Source organism: Paroedura picta, chromosome 1 (genome assembly GCF_049243985.1).
Source record: "Paroedura picta isolate Pp20150507F chromosome 1, Ppicta_v3.0, whole genome shotgun sequence".
Lineage (NCBI taxonomy): Eukaryota > Metazoa > Chordata > Lepidosauria > Squamata > Gekkonidae > Paroedura > Paroedura picta.
Genome location: NC_135369.1, coordinates 169,584,901 through 169,602,832, shown reverse-complemented (window position 1 = coordinate 169,602,832; position 17,932 = coordinate 169,584,901). Strand labels below are relative to the sequence as shown.

Genomic DNA, 17,932 nt, shown 5'->3' with positions numbered 1-17,932 from the left:
AAATACCTAAATGGGACTGTCTGTCAGTCGGTCAGTCAGTAACCTTTTATTGGCATAAAATGTATAAGACATATAAAAATAGGGTTTAAAATTTCAACAAAATAATAAAATGGGGTTACATGACCAAACAGATCTTAAAATGATTAAATAAACTATAAGAGATAAAATACAAGGTAGGCAGCATATTATATGTCTGTAAGTTTGCTATATCCATACTGGGTCCTATCTTTGATCAGGCCAATACAAATCTAGGATATTGATCATTTTAGTACTCCCGCCAGTATTTAGAAACCAGAAGTCTGTGTTGCCAGCCTCCAGGTGTACGCTGGGGATCTCCTGGAATCACAACTGATTTCCAGACTACATAAATTGCTAATCCATTTTTTATTTATTCAAAAAATTGTTCCCGTTCTCCTGGAGAAGGCGGCTCCTTGGAAGGTGGGCTGCACAGCATTACTCACTCCTGTCCCTGGATTCTGCTGTCTCAGGCTTCGTTCTCAAATCTCCAGACCTTTTGGAACCTGGAGTTGGCAACCCCGTGTGTCTGTTCACACCCACCTGCTCTGGATTGCAAAACACAACTTTTTTGCTGCTTTGAGCAAACCCAAATACATTTCACCAAAACTGCAAAAGTAGATTATAGCATCTGAATGTGCATTTCTTCTAAGAATTGAGGGTCAAGGTGCCAAGGGTTATAATAGATGATGGCATTTCAGAGAAATACAATCAAAGGGGGGAAATACATTATTATTATTATTAATCTTTCCCCCCTTTGATTACATTACACAGAGAACTAAAGTGGTGAGGGGGGTGGTGACAATATCTTCCAGCAAAGTTTTATTATATTATATAACTGTGCCTTATTACTACAGGATAACCCGGTTATCTAATAACAATTTAGAGACTGCAGACAAACATCTCCACTTTCCTTTCTGCTTCCTTGTCGTTCCTGGCACTGCCTCCTGTCAGACACACCTGAGTTTTGGGGCAGAGCCCAACTGAAACTTTTAAATCTGTCCTGCTGGGGCCACCAGTCGCTCATTCGTCCTCTCCACGGGAGGCAATCCCAACCACTGTTTAGGATATTGCAAAAAAACAAAACAAAAGATGCCAGAGGAGATGAACAACTTTTAAAAGGCTCGTTCTGAAAAACCTGAGCATCAGGAGTAGTCGTGGCCGAGTGGTTAAGGCGATGGACTAGAAATCCATTGGGGTCTCCCCGCGCAGGTTCGAATCCTGCCGACTACGGGTTTCCCTTTTAAAACCCAAACTTTTACCCGCACGGCGGACGGGGCCTCGGACCTCCCTGGCCAGGCAGGCAGGCAGGCAGGCGGCGCCCAGCAGGAAGCGGCCGGCATGGAAAGACCCGACGGCTCCCGCGACGCTCCTCCCCGGATCTCCTCCCCGGCCTTGCAGGAGAAGCGGCGGCGGATCGGGAGCAGGAGGAGGCGGCATGCAGCCCCAGCAGCAGCAGCAGCAGCAGGGCCCGGCCCCCGCCCTCTTGGTCACCACCCGGTAAGAAGGCGGAGCGCGCCGCCCTTGCAGAGGACGGGCTTGCCTGGGCGCTGCCCTCGCCTCGCACGGCCTGGCCGGCCTGGCCTGGCCGCGCTTCCGCCTCCCGGGCGGCGGAGCTGGGCTCTCCTGCCTCTCCCCTCCCTGCCCCTTGGCTGTGGGTCGCCCCCTCCCCGGGGAACGCCGCCCTTCCTGGGGGGCTTCACTTCCCTAGGGACCCCCCACCCATCCCGACTCCCCCTCCGAGGCTTCTCCGTCGGCGAGGGACGCTTTTCTGGCCCGCGTGAAGCTCTGCTTTCCCAAAAAAGTTCTATCCAGATGTGCGGGCTTGGGGGGGAGAGAAGAGATGCGCCGAGAAAATCCGCCCCCTGTGATCCGACTTGGGTTGGCAACCGTAGCAACTGCAGGAGGGCCCGAAATGTTTTCTCCAACTCGCTGCAGGCTCTCTGGTGGGGAGCTGGACGGGTGTAGGGATGCCAGCCTCCAGGTGGGACCTGGGGATGCCTACCGGATTTACAGCTCCTCTTGGGACAGCATTGATCGTCCCCGTGCAGAAAACGGGTGCTTTGAAGGGGGGGGGGAGTGTAGGGCAGTGAGATCCCTGTCCTTCCTAGGCCCCATGCCCCAATTTCCAGGAGTTTCCTGACCTGGAGCTGGCAACCTCCCCCTCTCCACCAAGATCAGATAGGACCTGGCACCTCTGGGTGGGAGACCACCAAGGAAGCTCAGTTGTAGCTTCATGGATGCAGCCTGTTTAAAGAACACAGAGACAAGAAAATCTATACATTTCTACTGCACATGAAGCATGCACAAAGCGTAAGAGTTCTCCCAGGAGGAAAAGTTGACGACACACTAGCTTTACAGCATGTTACTGGCAAAAAGCCAGTGGAAACCCTTCCATGCCTTTCGGTTTGCCCCCACTTTTTTTGCACATTCCCACAAATTTACATGGAAATGTTTGTGAAATCAGTTACACCCATTATCTTGCCTTGGGTACCCTGAGTTCATAGTGGTGAGTCACTGTGGAGAGCCAGAGGGGTGTAGGAGGTAGAGTGAAAGACTCGGGTTTGGGGAGACTCAGGTCCACTCTAGTATGGAAGGTCATGGGTTGATCTTGGGCCAGTCTGAGTCATAACTACCACAGTCTTCTTGGGCCAATCACTGCTTCACGGAGTGATGACTGTGAGAAAATGGAGAACAGTGTTGTAAGCCACTTTGGATCCCACTGAAGAGAAAAGTGGGGTATAAATCGATAAAAATAATATCAAGTTTAAAAATTTTTAATGGATTTTTGAAAGGAAAAGTCTATCTACAGCTAGTTTTCGACTTAGCATCCATTATAATTCAAAGGTTATCATGAAATAGTGACTAGTCTTTCATTTTGTAGTATAAGGCTCTATTTTCATGCAATGTTTAACCCCGCACTTTGAACTGGGCTTGCGACATATCTCTAGGTTGTGTAATTGCTGTAATAGCTGAGTCACATGCTCCCTGGCTCCTCTGGACTAGCAGTCTAGTTGCAGCATTCTGCACTCAATGCTCTGAACACTCTACAAGGGCAGCCCCAAGTAGGGTGTGTTACAGCAGTCCAGTCCAGGCATAGATCACTGTGGCTAGACCTAACTGCACCAGGAAGGAACATAGTGGATGCACTAGCCAAAGGTGCAAAAGCACCTCAAACCACCATAGTAGTGTGCTTTTTGAAGGTGACAGCTATGTCAAGTAGCGTTTCCAAGTTGTGAATCTGGCTTTCCAAGGGGGATAAGCCAGGAGAGACCTCAAGTCCCTGGTCTGCCTTTTTACTAACCCAGCGAACCTCTGTCTTTTCAGCATTAGAGCCTTGGTGTGTTTGTTTACTTCTGCAGGCCTGTTCAGAATGCCCACACAGGATTAGATCTGTCAGTCCCAGAATACCAGGAGATCCGGGGGAAGATGATGTCCGGCCACGTGGAATATAACATTGTGGTTGTTACCCAGCTGGCTGTATTCAAATCAGCAAAGCACAAGCCGGAAGACGTCATTCAGTTTATGGTAACTGGTCACTAACTTTGGATGAGAGGCGGGCTCACTAGTTGGCAATAAGAGGTGGATGAGGCTAGCGACAGGTGTCTTCTAATGGCTCCTTTTCGCAACTGGGAAAGCATTGGCCTTTAATCACTAACCTTAACATTTTTATTCCCCCTTATTTTTTTGTAAACCCAAAGCACTGAGGAACTCAGTCTATTTGGTTGTGCTAAACATCTTCCTTATGCGGCATATTCGTTGGAGATCTTCACGGTGCTTTATTAATTTACTGCTGATTTACTTTCTCCTCATATCTGTACTCTGATGATTCCTAATTCACAGTCTGAGGAAGTGTGCATGCACACAAAAGCTCACCCCTTGAATAAAACTTTGTGGATCTCAGAAGCACCATTGGACTGAAATGTAGTTGTCAACGAGGCTCTGATACGTTGGGAATGAATGAAACAACAATCACAAGGTCATTACTGCCAGAGCGGTGTAGTGATTAAGAGCTGTGGTCTCTAGTCTAGAGAGCCAGGTTTGATTCCCCTCATGCAGCCAGCTGGGTGACCTTGGGGCAGTCACAGTTTTCTCAGAGCTCTCTCAGCCCTACCTGTCCCACAAGGTGCCTGCTGCGCAGAGAGGAAGGCATTTGAAAGCCTTAAGGTCAAGGAAAGCAGGGTTTAGAAGACAACTCTTCTTCTTAGCTATGTCGCCTCTCCAAGCTTCTCGTATCACATTTATCAGTGACTGCATCCATGTCCACATCTTTGCAGCTGCAGCCTATCAGGACCATGAAATGTGGACATGCTACGATTGCAGACTCACTCAGAAAACCTTTATTGGCATACATGCTATGATTGCATGTTCATGCGCCTGGTACTCAAGGTATTAAAATTTTTTAAACAAGATGCTAATCATGTGGAAAGTTGTCTTCTCAGCTGACATGCACTTAGAAGACATCACATATAAGAAGTAATTATGCTAGAGAGTCTGTGTTTCAGCCTGTGTTTGGGCTGTACCACATTTCTCTCTAAGTAAGGGTGCACATTATGTATGAAATAGTATTCGTGAATGTAGAAAACTTTTACCCATGAGATCTAGCTTTCGATGTGAAAACCTTTAAAAGGAAAGAGGATTCAAACGTGCACTACCTCTTGCAATCTTCAAGTGGTATAGTCCTGACCTAAGTACATGTGACCTCTAGCTTAGCTGGACTTTATTTATACGCCTCCGAAGACTTAGGTTCATTGGAACTCTGCAGATCGTTGGCCCAAGTTGGTCCAACGTAAAAGAGTTTGTACTCATACACTGAATCTATATTTGCTGAGGCCAACACAGCTGTTACCAAATATAACTAAACATCAGTGCTGAAAATTGCAAGCGTTTATCCCTGGCCCACGCTAAGCTGCCCCTGCCCACTTAACAGTGCTGCCCTAAGTGGAATTATATGTAACGTGTGTTAATTTGGGTAGCATCAAGTGAGCTGTTGAGTTGCAACCAGCTTTCAAGGCAGGAGATGGACAGTAGTGGCTTGCCGCTGCCTTCCTCTGCATAGCATCCTTAGTTGTCTTTGGTAGTCTCCAAAATGAGCATCACCCATGGATATGATTGCCCACTGCCAAGTGGTACCTGAAGATCTTCCAGTTGATCTCTAGATCAGGGGTAGTCAACCTGTGGTCCTCCAGATGTTCACGGACTACAATTCCCATGAGTGTTTGCTGGCAGGGGCTAATGGGAATTGTAGTCCATTGACATCTGGAGGACTACAGGTTGACTACCCCTGATCTAGATGACCAGGATCATTTCTCCTGGAGAAGAGGGCTGCTTTGGAGGGTGGACTCTAGGACAATATCCCTGCTGAGGACCCTCTGTACTCCAGACCCCACCCTCTCCGGGCTTCACCCCCCAAATCTCCAGCTATCTGACAATCCGGGTCTGGCAACCCTAGGCACGGCTGACCCTGCTTAACTTCCGGGCTCTGACAAGGTTGGACTGCTCTGAGCCATCTAGGCTGCCCTGTTCATTTTCATCATAGATACTCGGTACAGACGGATGCTTCTATTCAATTCAAGTGGGTAGCTGTGTTGGTCTGAAGCAGCCAAACAAATGTAGAGTCCAGTGGACCCTTTAAGGACTGATTCAAGGTATGAAATAAAATAAGTAAATAAAACTTTGTTGATCTCCAAGGGGCCGCTGGACTCTACATTTGTTCTGCTTATGTTAAATGTAAGTGACAGATGTTTGAATGAAGGGCCTATGGGTCATCCCGCTTGGACATGCAGACTTGGTATGTGTCCTTAAGTAAGCCTCAGGGATTCAGCTCCCTTCCATCTGCCATGCAGGGACTGGCCCTCCTTAAGGGGCTGTTGTTGGGAATACTGTGATATATAAGGACATACGAAAAGCCCTGCTGGATTGGACCAGTGGTCCATCTAGTCCAGCATCCTGTCTAACACAGTGGCCAGCCAGTTCCTCTGGAGGGCCAATAACAGGGCATAGAGGCTGAGGCCTTCACCAGAACATAATAAGAGCCCTCCTGGACCAGACCAGTGGTCCATCTAGTCCAGCATCCTGCCTCGCACAGTGGCCAGCCAGTTCCTCTGGTTGCACTAGTATATAGATGAAGTTGTTGGAGTCTTGGAAGTGCCGGATCAAATCTCAAGGGGAATCAAAGAATTTGCTGCCAAACCTTGTTCTTTGCAGCCCGACCTGCAGAGTTGAGGGGCGTGGTGACCATAGACAGGGCTTTTTCAGTGGTGGAAATGCCTGAGACTTGCTTAGTGGCTAACTTTCCAATGGTACCATTGCTGTTTTTCTGTTGTTGTTGCAAAACTAGGAAATCCCTTCCATAGGTAGTGGTGCCCCAATTGGTTACTTTGTGAGTCTGCACATGGTCTGAAAGGTAACAAACTGACTAACAGGACTATGACTCTGGAATAAGATATACAAATAAGGGAAAAGGAACTTCATGCTATTAGATTCAGCATTTTTGAATTATGTGGCACAGCAGAGTTGTGAGTTGGGTTCTGGTAGTCTTTGTTCAGACTTCTACAGGCAAGTTTCGGGGTTTCAAGCTCTCTTCCCCCTGTGCTCCCCTCAAAAGTATTTCCTGGAAGCCAGAGAACTTTCTGGAGTGACATTTCACACAGTGTGACGAGCAAAACCCATTAGGTACACAGAGAAACAGCATTTTTGTAATGCTCTGTCTGCATTCATTACTTACAAACTGAGTTGTGATTATGTTTGCATGTGCATCACAGAAAGTATAAGGTGCATTTGGGTACACTGTTGTGCAGAAAGGCCTCTAGGGCCAGCTTGGTGTAGTGATTAGGAGTGCGGACTTCTAATCTGGCGAGCCGGGTTTGATTCCCTGCTCTTCCACATGCAGCCAGCTGGGTGACCTTGGGCTCACCACGGCATTGATAAAGCTGTTCTGACCGAGCAGGAATATCAGGGCTCTCTCAGCCTCACCCACCCCACAGGGTGTCTGTTGTGGGGAGAGGAAAGGGGAGGCGACTGTAAGCCACTTTGAGACTCCTTCTGGTAGAGAAAAGCGGCATATAAGAACCAACTCTTCTTCTGCTTCTAAACCAGATGAGAAATACTTGCAATACACTATAACAAAACAGTATGGTGCAGGGTTAAAAGTAGATAGATGCACCATTGCTGAGATACATCAGTCATATCCACACCCAATGGATTTAGGCATATAGAACTCGGAAGGTGCTACAGAAACCCATTTGGCCCAGGTCATTTTCTGAATTATGTAGCAAAACCAAGAAAAGTGGGACAAGTTTAGAGTCCAGTGGCACCTTTAAGCCAGCAAAATTTTATTCAAGGAATGAGGTTTCGTGTGCACAAGCACTTCCTCAGATTCAGTGTGCATGCACGTGAAAGCTCATGCCTTCAATAAAACTTTGCTGGTCTTAAAGGTGCCACCGGACTCTAAATTTGTTCAGCTGCTTCAGATCAACACGGCTACCCACTTGAAACAATCTCTGAGAAATGTGGGTTACTTTCACACTCAATTGCTACAAAGCTGGATAGTTCCAGTAGAGGGCACTCGAACATCATGTACGATGCATGTGTGTGTAGGCCTGGAGAAAGAATATCATTCCGTGATCAGATGGCTTATTTTTGTATGTTTCCCTTTGGAATTAATGGGTTTTCCATTCATTTTGAAGCAAAAGCAGAAGAGGGGGTGTTGTTGCATTGTTTGCACTCTGTTAATGGTGGGGAATATTAAAGGCACAGTCAGTGAAAATTCGCATCCATTTAATAGGCTGTCGGGATAAGGATGTGTCCATGTTTGGAGTTAGTTATGAACAGTTAAAAGAAGAAGGAGAACCTTTATGCCAGAAAGGATTTCATGGGTTTGCTTTTGGTCTGCTTCAGGCTATTGCTTTGTTGTTCTCCTGTCCAAGAAACAGCTTCGGAAATCCATGTGTGAAAAGTTGATAGACTCATCTGTATCACTCCACAGAAAGCATTTTTGGCCACTGCCTGGGTAACTGGGGAGTCACCTGGCAGAAACCTTGGAGCCATCACAGAGAAAATGAGTCTGTCTGTCTGTCTGTCTGTCTGTCTCTCTCTCTCTCTGTGTCTCTGTCTCTGTCTCTGTGTCTCTGTCTCTGTCTCTGTCTCTATCTCTCTCTCTGTGTCTCTGTCTCTCTGTCTCTGTCTCGCTGTCTCTGTGTCTCTCTCTCTCTCTGTGTCTCTCTGTCTCTTTCTCAGTCTGTAAGTTGGTCTTTCACAGCTCTCCGTACTTCTGTCTCAGGCAAACCTTTGCAGGTCTGTCTATGTCTCCACCCCCACCAAACACACACACACACGCTTTAATTTGCTTTATATAATTGTATTCTGGGACTTCCTCTTGTTCTTCTTCCATGCAATTTTCCTTCAATTATATCTTTGAACTAGGCCCCACATAGATCTCCACCCTTTCCCGCCCTCTTTAATTCACTTTATGTAATTGTGTTCAGATGCTTCTCTTTCTTCAATCCAATCACCTTTCAATTGTACCTTATCCTTGTTCTCTCTTTCTTCAGAAGTGCCCCGTCATAGATGCCTTCCTTTGAATATCAACAGGGCAGCCTGCTCTCTTTGTGCCTGATTTGGGGGGGAGAAGCAGGGCCTTGAACGCACATGGCTATCCGCTAATGAAAGCAGAACGTGGGCGGGACAAGGGGGAGCATTGGGCATTGTGATGCCAACTCTGGGTCGGGACGTACCTGGAGACTTTGGGATGGAGCTGGGAGTGGGCAGGATTTGGGACTGGAAAGGGACCCCAGTGGAACATAATGCTATGGAGTCCAGTCTCCAGAGTAGCCATTTTCTCCAGGGGACCTGATCTAGGTCACCTGAAGATGAGCTATAATTCCAGGGGATCCCCAGGTCCCACCTGTGGACTGGCATCCCTACTTTGGCCTAAACCAACAGGGCTTTAAAATATTCTGATGAGACTGATCCAGAGTCTCATGGTGGGATAGGAATTTGAACCAAGTCCTTAAAGGCTAAACTCTGGTACTGTATAATGTGTAGGAAGAGTGGTTTAAGAACGCCTTGAGATTTAGTTCGGACTCTGTGGGGAAACTGTAGCTCATTTGTAAAATCAGGACTTCGCTCACAGGCAATCATTGAAATTTATCCATTTATCTTATTTAAATTAATTGTATTTACATTTACATCCTGCCTTTTGGTCCCATGACCAAGAAGTGTGCTGATTTCATTGCCTTAATGCTCTTCCACACAGACATCCCCCTACTCCCGTATTCCAGCAGACATTGTGGTAAGGGTGCTGGCAGGGATCAATTCAGAGCCCAAGGTCACCCAGCTGGCTGCATGTGGAGGAGGAGTGGGGAATTGAACCTGACTCGCCAGATTAGAAGCTGCTACTCTTAACCAGGCTGGTTCTCGCAGAACTTCATGTGTACATGTGGGAATATCAGTCGTGTGTGGGAAACCTGGGTTGAGGATGGAAATTCTAAACTTCTGCAGTTTTCTAGGATCACAATAAGGTGATAATGCCCAGTACCCGGCTACTAACCTTTGCTTCAGAAATCAGGCGGAATTGTGTTCTCCTGTACCTGCTTCTCCAAATCTGTCATTTAATAAAGGATATCTCCTCTGACCATGTCCTCACAGGTCTCAAAGAAATACAGTGAAATTGAAGAATTTTATCAAAAACTGGTTTCGCGGTATCCACAAGCATCTCTGCCCTCCCTGCCAAGGAAAGTGTTGTTTGTTGGGGAGTCTGACATCCGAGAGAGAAGAGCTACGTTCAATGAGATCATGAGATCCATTTCCAAGGACGCGGACTTAGCAACAAGCCCTGAGCTCCTGGAATTCCTAGGTAATTCCAAAACGTTCTCCTTGAAAACTGAAGGAAATTCCTTCAATGTGTAATGGTCCAAGCCTTGCGGAACCAAAATGTTTGCAAAAAACAAACAAACATGTTCTTCCAAAATCTTTAAAGGCCAAGTTCTACTGCTGTTATGTTAAGGACTGGTAGTACATGTGACGTTCTGAATGTAGCTTCCTTACGTTTAATGTGTCTCAGGAACATTTCAGCTCACCTAGGTGCTAACTTTGCCTTTAGAAGCATCATCCTGGAAGCAAATTTCCACCTCTTGCTGTGGCATAAAGGGTCTAGCAGAATCTATTGCCTGATGTGAAAGCATTCATTCATTCATTCATTCATTCATTCATTCATTCATTCATTCATTCATTCATTCATTCATTCATTCATTCATTCATTCATTCATTCATTCATTCATTCACTTATATCCTGCCACTCTTGAGAAACCCGTGGTGGCTTACAATTATAAATATGAGTTTTCTCTCCACCAGTTCATGCTGCTGCTGGTTGACACGTGTGTGTGTGTGTGTGTGTGTGTGTGAGAGAGAGAGAGAGAGAGAGGGAGGGGGGGCGGGGACAGGAAACTCTCTGTGCTAGTCCCAGTGGACATAATGGACTCTAAGAAATGGATAAGCCCGTGGGGGAAGGAAAATTGCTGCAGAGGTTCAAAACAGTCCCGTGAATGTAATATGTAGACCAGGTCAGAGTAGTTTCATTTAGAGGTAATTGATTTTGGTACAAATTAAAAGGAAATGCATTCTGAATCAAAGCGTGAATTGTCCGCTGATTAACGAAGCCTCCGTTTGCTAACTTTTCAAGTAGGTTTATATGTATCTCTTTTGGAATTTTTGCTCGATCCTGGGATCCCCTTTAAAAAATATAATCTCTAAAAATGTGGTATGCCATTCTATCCACTTCTTTTCTATAAATCTCGTACTGGAAATCTGTAGTACTTGATTTAAATGCAAGTCTCACCTGTAAGAGAGTTTGCTTCAGGAAGAAGGGTTATCTTAAGTTCTTGATATGTGTTCTGGGAAATCAATAAATAAAACTCAAAGTTCTGCAGCGAGGTAACCACATTTCTGTACCATGCAGTGTTTTGAGTTCTGTAGCCATTGGCAATGTAAACAAAATTGTGTTTGCTTATTTCCTAATACGTTATTCAAAATAATTACATAAGAGCACAGAGATGCTGCCTGGACTCTAGGAAACTCTGCTCAGCTTCCCTTCTGCTCTACCTGGTGCTTGGGGCTCCTGGGATGCACCTAGGTGTTGCCCACCCAGGGCTTCTTTTTCTCAGGACGTTTGTGCTCTTCACCAATCGCCAGACATCTACAATATGATTGTGGGTTCAGAGAACAGGGACAGCTGGTTCTTGATTCAGTTAGATTAGCCGTGCTGGATCTAAGCAGCTGCTTATGGTAGTTATGCACCGCTTAAATGTCATGTGGTTGTACTTTTGGCCTTAAATCAAAAAGAAGTAGGTGTCTGGCTATTAGCAGAATCTGAAGGCTCTAATCGGGGCTGGAATTTGTTGATAATAGCTGTACGCACATTATCAGTTGGAACATTGTATTTTGGAGCTTTAAAAAAAAATTATTGTGTACAGGCTGAAAACAAACTCTCTCTGGGTCAAGGCAGAAAGCTGATCTGTCTCTAGGTAGTTAAGTTATGGTGCATCCGTAACCTTCTTTGAAATCTCGTGGCAGACGTGCTATAAAATGAAAGGAACTGCTAGACTAAGGGGAACAAGGCACAAAAACTTGTTTATTTATATATAAGAATACATCTCCCCCCATTCTGTTTGCAGATCTGTTTGCGGTCAGTGAAATGAGCACACGCCAGTAACAGCGGCTGGTTTTTTAGATCGATTTGTTATTCATTTTCCATGTTGGCCCCCCTCCCCGCCCCTTGCAGGAACCAGATCTGCCAGTGTGGTTGACTTCAAGGGTAAAAACCTTCCTGATAAGGAAGAGGAAGAAAACGAAGCTTTTGATTTCTTCAGAGAGGAAGGAGAGTCTGACGTAATCCCCCAGTTCAAGTCCCTGAATGAGCAAGGAGCTAAAAGTGTGAAAGCAGAAGAGGAGGAAGGGGAGGAGGACGGAGACGATGGCGACCCTCTTGGCGTGATTAAGTATAACTTACTTTTATTCTACTTATACCATATGAATTCAAACTTTTATTTGTTCCCAGAAAAGTAACGTAGAAATCTTAAGCCCAAATTACGTGTTATATTAGACCAGTCTTTTTCAACCAGAGTTTCATGAAGCCTTGGGGTTTCTTGATGGCCCTGGATGGGTTTTCTGAATGGGTTGGGAGTTATTTAATTTGTTAAACATTTATCAGGTGATAGGACCCTATATGGTAATGTCTATCCACCCTCCTCCCAGGGATGAACTTCGAGGGATTGAGGGCCCTGGTTAGGCATCTACCCAGATACGCTGCCCAAACAAATTTTGCATGATTGTACCACTTCTGGGTTTTTTGTTGTTGTTTTGTAAGCCTGAATAATTTTCCTGGGGGTTCTGGATGGAAAAATTTTTAGAAAGGCTGCATTAGACACAACAGCTCTGCATTTTCCATGGGAAATCAGTTCTAAAGTACTTCAGGGCCCAATTTTGTGCAGGAGGGGAATCCAAAATAGCCCTCTGGGTGCCTTATTTCCCTGCCTGGAAGGCAGTATATGCACTAGAAAATAATAATCCAGATAAAAGCAAATGACTTGGTTCAGCTGCATCACAAAACTACGGTCTATTTTAACAGATCCATGTGAACCTGAGATTCAACTGGCAAAGGACCACCCTTTGTTTTCCCATACTCTGCTATGCAATGAGTATAGTACTGGGCAACCAGCCAGGATGTCTCTGTGCATCATGTGAAACCATAGTGAACATTAACATTAACATTAATTAATTAAACCAGCTTAAAACTCTGATCTCAGGTTCAGATGCTTGTCCACACAGCATGTCTGCCACATGTTTTTAGAAAGTGGGTGGGGCTAAGAGGGGCTTTTGCCCAGCCAGGCTTCCCATTGGCTATTGGAGATTCGATTGGCTGTGCAATTATTTTTTTTTAAGTAACTTTGACAGCAGCTGCTGGCCTAGCCCAAGGATCTTCACCGTGTGCCTGAAAGTAACCAAGCCCTATGAGGAAAGGCTGAGGGATTTGGGAATGTTCAGCCTGGAGAAGAGGTGGCTGAGAGGGGACACAATTCCTGTCTTTAGGTATTTCAACGGAGGGCAGGGAGCGGTTCCTGTCGGCAGCAAGGGATAGGATCCGCAGTAGTGGGTTTAAACTGTGTGTAGAACGGTACTGGCTAGACATCAGAGGACATGTGTTTTCACAGTCAGTGTAGTTTGGCAGCGGAATCAGCTGCCTAAGGAAGTGGTGAGCTCCCCCTCACTGGTGGTCTTCAAGCAGCGGCGAGGCAGATGCTTATCCGGGATGCTTGAGGCTGATCCCTGCATTGAGGTGGCCTGTATGGCCCCTTCCAACTCTAGGATTCTAAGTGAGCCACAGCAGCAATTTTGTGGCTGGCTTCACTTCCTGCAGCAACCACTTTGTGGCAGACGGTTTGTCACTTGGTTTAGTGGTTAGGAGTGCGGCCTTCTAATCTGACGAGCTGGGTTTGATTCCCTGCTCCTCCCCCACATGCAGCCAGCTGGGTGACCTTGGGCTCACCACAGCACTGATAAAGCTGTTCTGACTGAGCAGTAATATCAGAGCTTTCTCAGCCTCACCAACCTCACAGGGTGTCTGTTGTGGGGAGAGGAAAGGGAAGGCGAATGGAAGCCGCTTTGAGACTCCTTCAGGGAGAGAAAAGCGACATATAAGAACCAACCCTTCTTCTTTTAATGTGCCTATCACCGTGTGTTGAAATTCCAAAGATGCCCGCATACTCAAAAAGGCTGGGCATCATTGGATTAAACTGTAGTTTGTGCCACGTCTGAACTGAGCCGTTGTCTCATTGGCTTGATGGCAGAACAAAAAATACTAGAAAGATGTCCTAGAGAGCCGGCACAGTGTAATAGCTAAGTGTCAAATGAGGATGCGGGAGATCCAGGTTCAGATTAATAGACCGTGTGCCTGCCGAACCTACGGAGAGTGATGGTGGCTGTGAGAATCTAATGAAAGACGGGAGAATGATGCTGTGAACTACTTTGGGTGTCCATCAGGGAGTAAAGCAGAGCACCAACAAATGAGGTACTGATTTTTCTTACGCGTCAAACATCACGGCACAGGAGTGGTTATTTGTAGTTCAGGATTACTACAGGGGGCAGAGAAATGGCGTTGCTCGGGATCTACCCTTCCTTCCATCCACTTATACCAAAAAAGAAAGTGGGAACAGCATTCAGTTTTCAAATGGGTCACATCACTGAGTCTGTGGTCCTCCAGATGTCCATGGACTACAGTCCCCATGAGCCCCTGCCAGCATTTGCTGGCAGGGGCTCATGGGAATTGTAGTCCATGGACATCTGGAGGACCACAGGTTGACTACCCCTGGTCTAAATGACTTCAGGGAATGAATCAGAACTGGATGTGACTGAGGGATGCCAGCCATAAAGACTTATTTTCAGAAGAATGGTCCTATTGTGTTTTCAGGAACTACTCTAGCATGAGGGGCTATTTTTTCCATTAGTCTAATTCAGGGGTAGTCAAACTGAAGCCCTCCAGATGTCCATGGACTACAATTCCCAGAAGCTCCTGGGAATTGTAGTCCATGGACATCTGGAGGGCCGCAGTTTGACTACCCCTGGTCTAATTCTTCATTCTTCATTCAGTAATGCTCGATATTGCTGAACATCTGAGCTCTTCCTCTGCATGTACTAAAAGCTAGGAGGCATTTTTGTTTTGTGTGAGCATTAATTGTGCTGAAAAGCTAGATAAAATAGTGTGTGTTTTTTTCTTCCTGTGGCCGTAGCCTTATTCCAAAAAAGGCTGCCCTTTTTTGGATAGGAAAATGATCCTCAGAACTGGACAGCCTGTTTCGCTGGATATTCTACTCTCACCAAATATAGGTAGTAAAGACGTTAAAGTGCCAAAACAAACAGTCAGCATTCCTTTTAGGTTTCTGGTATATCTAATTAGATGAATTGCATATCTTTGGCTAGGTTCCAGGGGGCCACCAGAAGAATTCGGTGCCTACAGAAGGACCCGTTGTTCTAACATCTCCCATCACTTCATTCTGTGTCACCCAGATTTCAAAATTTCAACACACATTGGGGATGTTCTCTGAGGCAGTGGCTTGAAAAATAAATGAATAAATAGAGGAACTCTGCTAGGCATGCATAAAAACCTTGATGCATCCCTTGGTGGGGTGTGTGTTTCAGCTCCTGGTTCTTAACAGAGAAGCAAGGGCTTTCCATTTTAATGGATTCCCTGTAGTGGTACATGAGGGTCTAACAAATAATAATAATAAGAAGAAGAGTTGGTTCTTATATGCCGCTTTTCCCTACCCGAAGGAGGCTCAAAGTGGCTTACAGTCACCTTCCCTTTCCTCTCCCCACAACAGACACCCTGTGGGGTGGGTGAGGCTGAGAGAGCCCTGATATTACTGCTCAGTCAGAACAGCTTTATCAGTGCTGTGGCGAGCCCAAGGTCACCCAGCTGGTTGCATGTGGGGGAGTGCAGAATTGAACCTGGCATGCCAGATTAGAAGTCCGCACTCCTAACCACTACACCAAACTGGCTCTCTCTCTCTCAATAAACTGTTGGCCATCACTGGGAGCCTCCCTCCCAAATATTTAGTAGAAATTATCCGGAAGCTTTTCTCCTCTGTGGCTGCAGCAGTAAGTTTGGAAAGCTGATTGGAGAAAGAAGCCAGTGAAAAGCCTAAATTCATTGGCCTGAGTCCTGATTTAGTCATGCTTTATGACTAACGTCCCTAGACGCACATCCCCATGTGGCATGTCCACCCCTCTTGCCTTTGTCATTCCGAGCAGCATTGCCTGCATTCCAAACATATCTTTGCAGTCAAAAGGGCTAGAAATGTAATTTCCCCCCAATGAACACCCAGGAGATTACCTTGGAAACTGAACTGTGCATGCTGTAGCAACAATTCTTCTTTGCTCTTTTGGAGGGGAAGAGGAAGTGCCAGTACACCCGCCACCATGCTAGTGAGGTATTTAAGAATGCTGTCCTAAGTACACTTACTTGCGAGTCAGTCCCATTGGACACCGTGAGATTTACCTATGGAGTTAACAGGTTTGATTGCATCGCTTACTGTATTGCTGGTTAAGAAAGAAAGGGTTGAATGATAATTACAAGTGAAAACTTTTCCATTGGTTTGGTTGCAAGGTGAGATTTCACCACTGACAATATTAGAGCTGTTTCTTCGATTGCTAGAATTAAATGAGCAAACATCAGTGGCTGTTTATGCAGCTAAAATTGCTGTGATTTCAAAGGGATGGAATTGCTGATTGTCTTTAAATGCACAGCTAGCATTCACCTTACCCTGAGATTCCAAAGCTCTGAAATAGATCCCAAGAGGGAAATGTACAATTTTTTGTGCAGAAGCCGAATTCCAGCCTTCAGAAACGGAGAGCCTTCTTTGTTCTTCTTCCTCGCTCTGTTTTTGGAGTTTTTGGCAAACCCTTTTGCAAAGAAACCCACAAAAATAGGTGCTGGCTTTCCTGCCCATCTATAATGGCTTTGTTAATGTGTTTTATTAAATTTGTATTCTGTCTTTTCACATGGAGTGCCATGCATTAGCAGTCTCCTGTACAGTCACTAGACAGACCGAGACTTATCTCATTTCCATAAGACAGCTGTAGCACATCCCTTCAGATCATGCTCAACTTGTGATGCGTAGCGTGCATAAGGAAAAGAGAAGTTGCGCCAAACATCTTACGGGGTTTTCAGCAGAGCAGCCAGGCACTCTTTCTCAGGCTGAGTTTCCTTGCAAGCTTTTTATGATGATAAAATGCAGGAGGGGCAAAATGTTGTGAGCACACTAGGGGAATAGTGGGGGGAAGCTTAACGTGCGTCACAGATCTCAGACTGGAAATGAAAACAGGTTGGGTAGGAAAACAAAAAGCACACCCATATATGCAAACACAACAGATGGAGCAAAGGCAAACAGAAATGTGAATAAAAGGCAATCATCCACCCCTAAAGGTGGGAATACAGAGCCACTGTCACTGTCTCTCACCTGCCCTCATTATTCTCTTCTTCCTCTGTTTCACACAGCTTGATTCAGTGGATAGCCCCTTTCTTGGGCAGGACTAGGACAGCATGCCTCAGGGTGTGGCAAGGGATGCTAGGTTGGAAGGCTTTAAGGAGGAGTGGGCAAATCCATGAAGAATGGGGCTACCAATGGCTAGTAGTCACCATGGCTATCTACTCCCTCCAGGCAGTATGCCTGTATGTATCTGTTGCCGAGCAGCACAGGAAGGAGGAGGATGCTGCAGTCCTCCTGCTTTTGCGGGCTTCCTAGAGGCAGCTGGTTGGCCACCATGAATGCTGGACTTAATGGGGCTGTGACCCGGCTTAGCATGGCTCTTCTTATAGTCTGAGAGTTACAAGGTTTTAGAAATCATCCATTACCTTGGGGTCAGTATCTAGAGCAGCCTTCCTCAACCAGGGTTTCTTGGAAGGGTTTCTCAACTGGTTGGGAGTTGAATAATTGTTCATTATCCTAGGGTGCCATAGCCTTTGGCTTTAATCCTGGGGACATTTCACCACAAGTCCGATGGAGGCTTGCCTCCTGCTACATCTTGGTCAACTCTCTGTCCTCTGCCCCCCATTCCTGTTTCACACGAATTTATTCACTGGGGGAGAGTACATGGCTCTTATCTTACTTTCCTTGAAGTTAAGAACTCCAAGGTGAGGATATCTGATTGCTTAGCTGATTTGTTATCGATTGTGATGCCAGTTGCAAACCTTGTAGATGAGGGGGGCACTGCTTTTCAGTTCTCTTCCCTGTTACAATAAACTAGGAATAACACAAAAGGAAAGAGCCTCTTGTGGCGCAGAATGGTAAGGCAGCAGAAATGTTGTCTGAAAACTCTGCCCATGAGGCTGGGAGTTCAATCCCAGCAGCCAGCTCAAGATTGA

At 46.0% G+C, this 17,932-nt stretch overlaps 1 protein-coding gene and 1 non-coding gene across 2 annotated transcripts in view; both read left to right on the top strand.

Annotated features, from left to right (window-relative positions):
* The first annotated feature begins 1,166 nt into the window (after positions 1-1,166).
* TRNAS-AGA (transfer RNA serine (anticodon AGA)) lies at positions 1,167-1,248 on the top strand. The gene has a single exon. It is a non-coding gene; the product is annotated as a tRNA-Ser (tRNA).
* A 74-nt stretch (positions 1,249-1,322) lies between these two features.
* The window catches only part of HS1BP3 (HCLS1 binding protein 3), a 57,068-nt gene continuing 40,458 nt past the window's right edge, over positions 1,323-17,932 (top strand). Inside the window, exons 1-4 of the mRNA XM_077311465.1 lie at positions 1,323-1,515; positions 3,378-3,543; positions 9,664-9,871; positions 11,795-12,011. Coding sequence (XP_077167580.1) covers positions 1,454-1,515; positions 3,378-3,543; positions 9,664-9,871; positions 11,795-12,011 — 653 coding nt within the window. The 5' untranslated portion in view covers positions 1,323-1,453. The remainder of the gene's footprint in view (positions 1,516-3,377; positions 3,544-9,663; positions 9,872-11,794; positions 12,012-17,932) is intronic.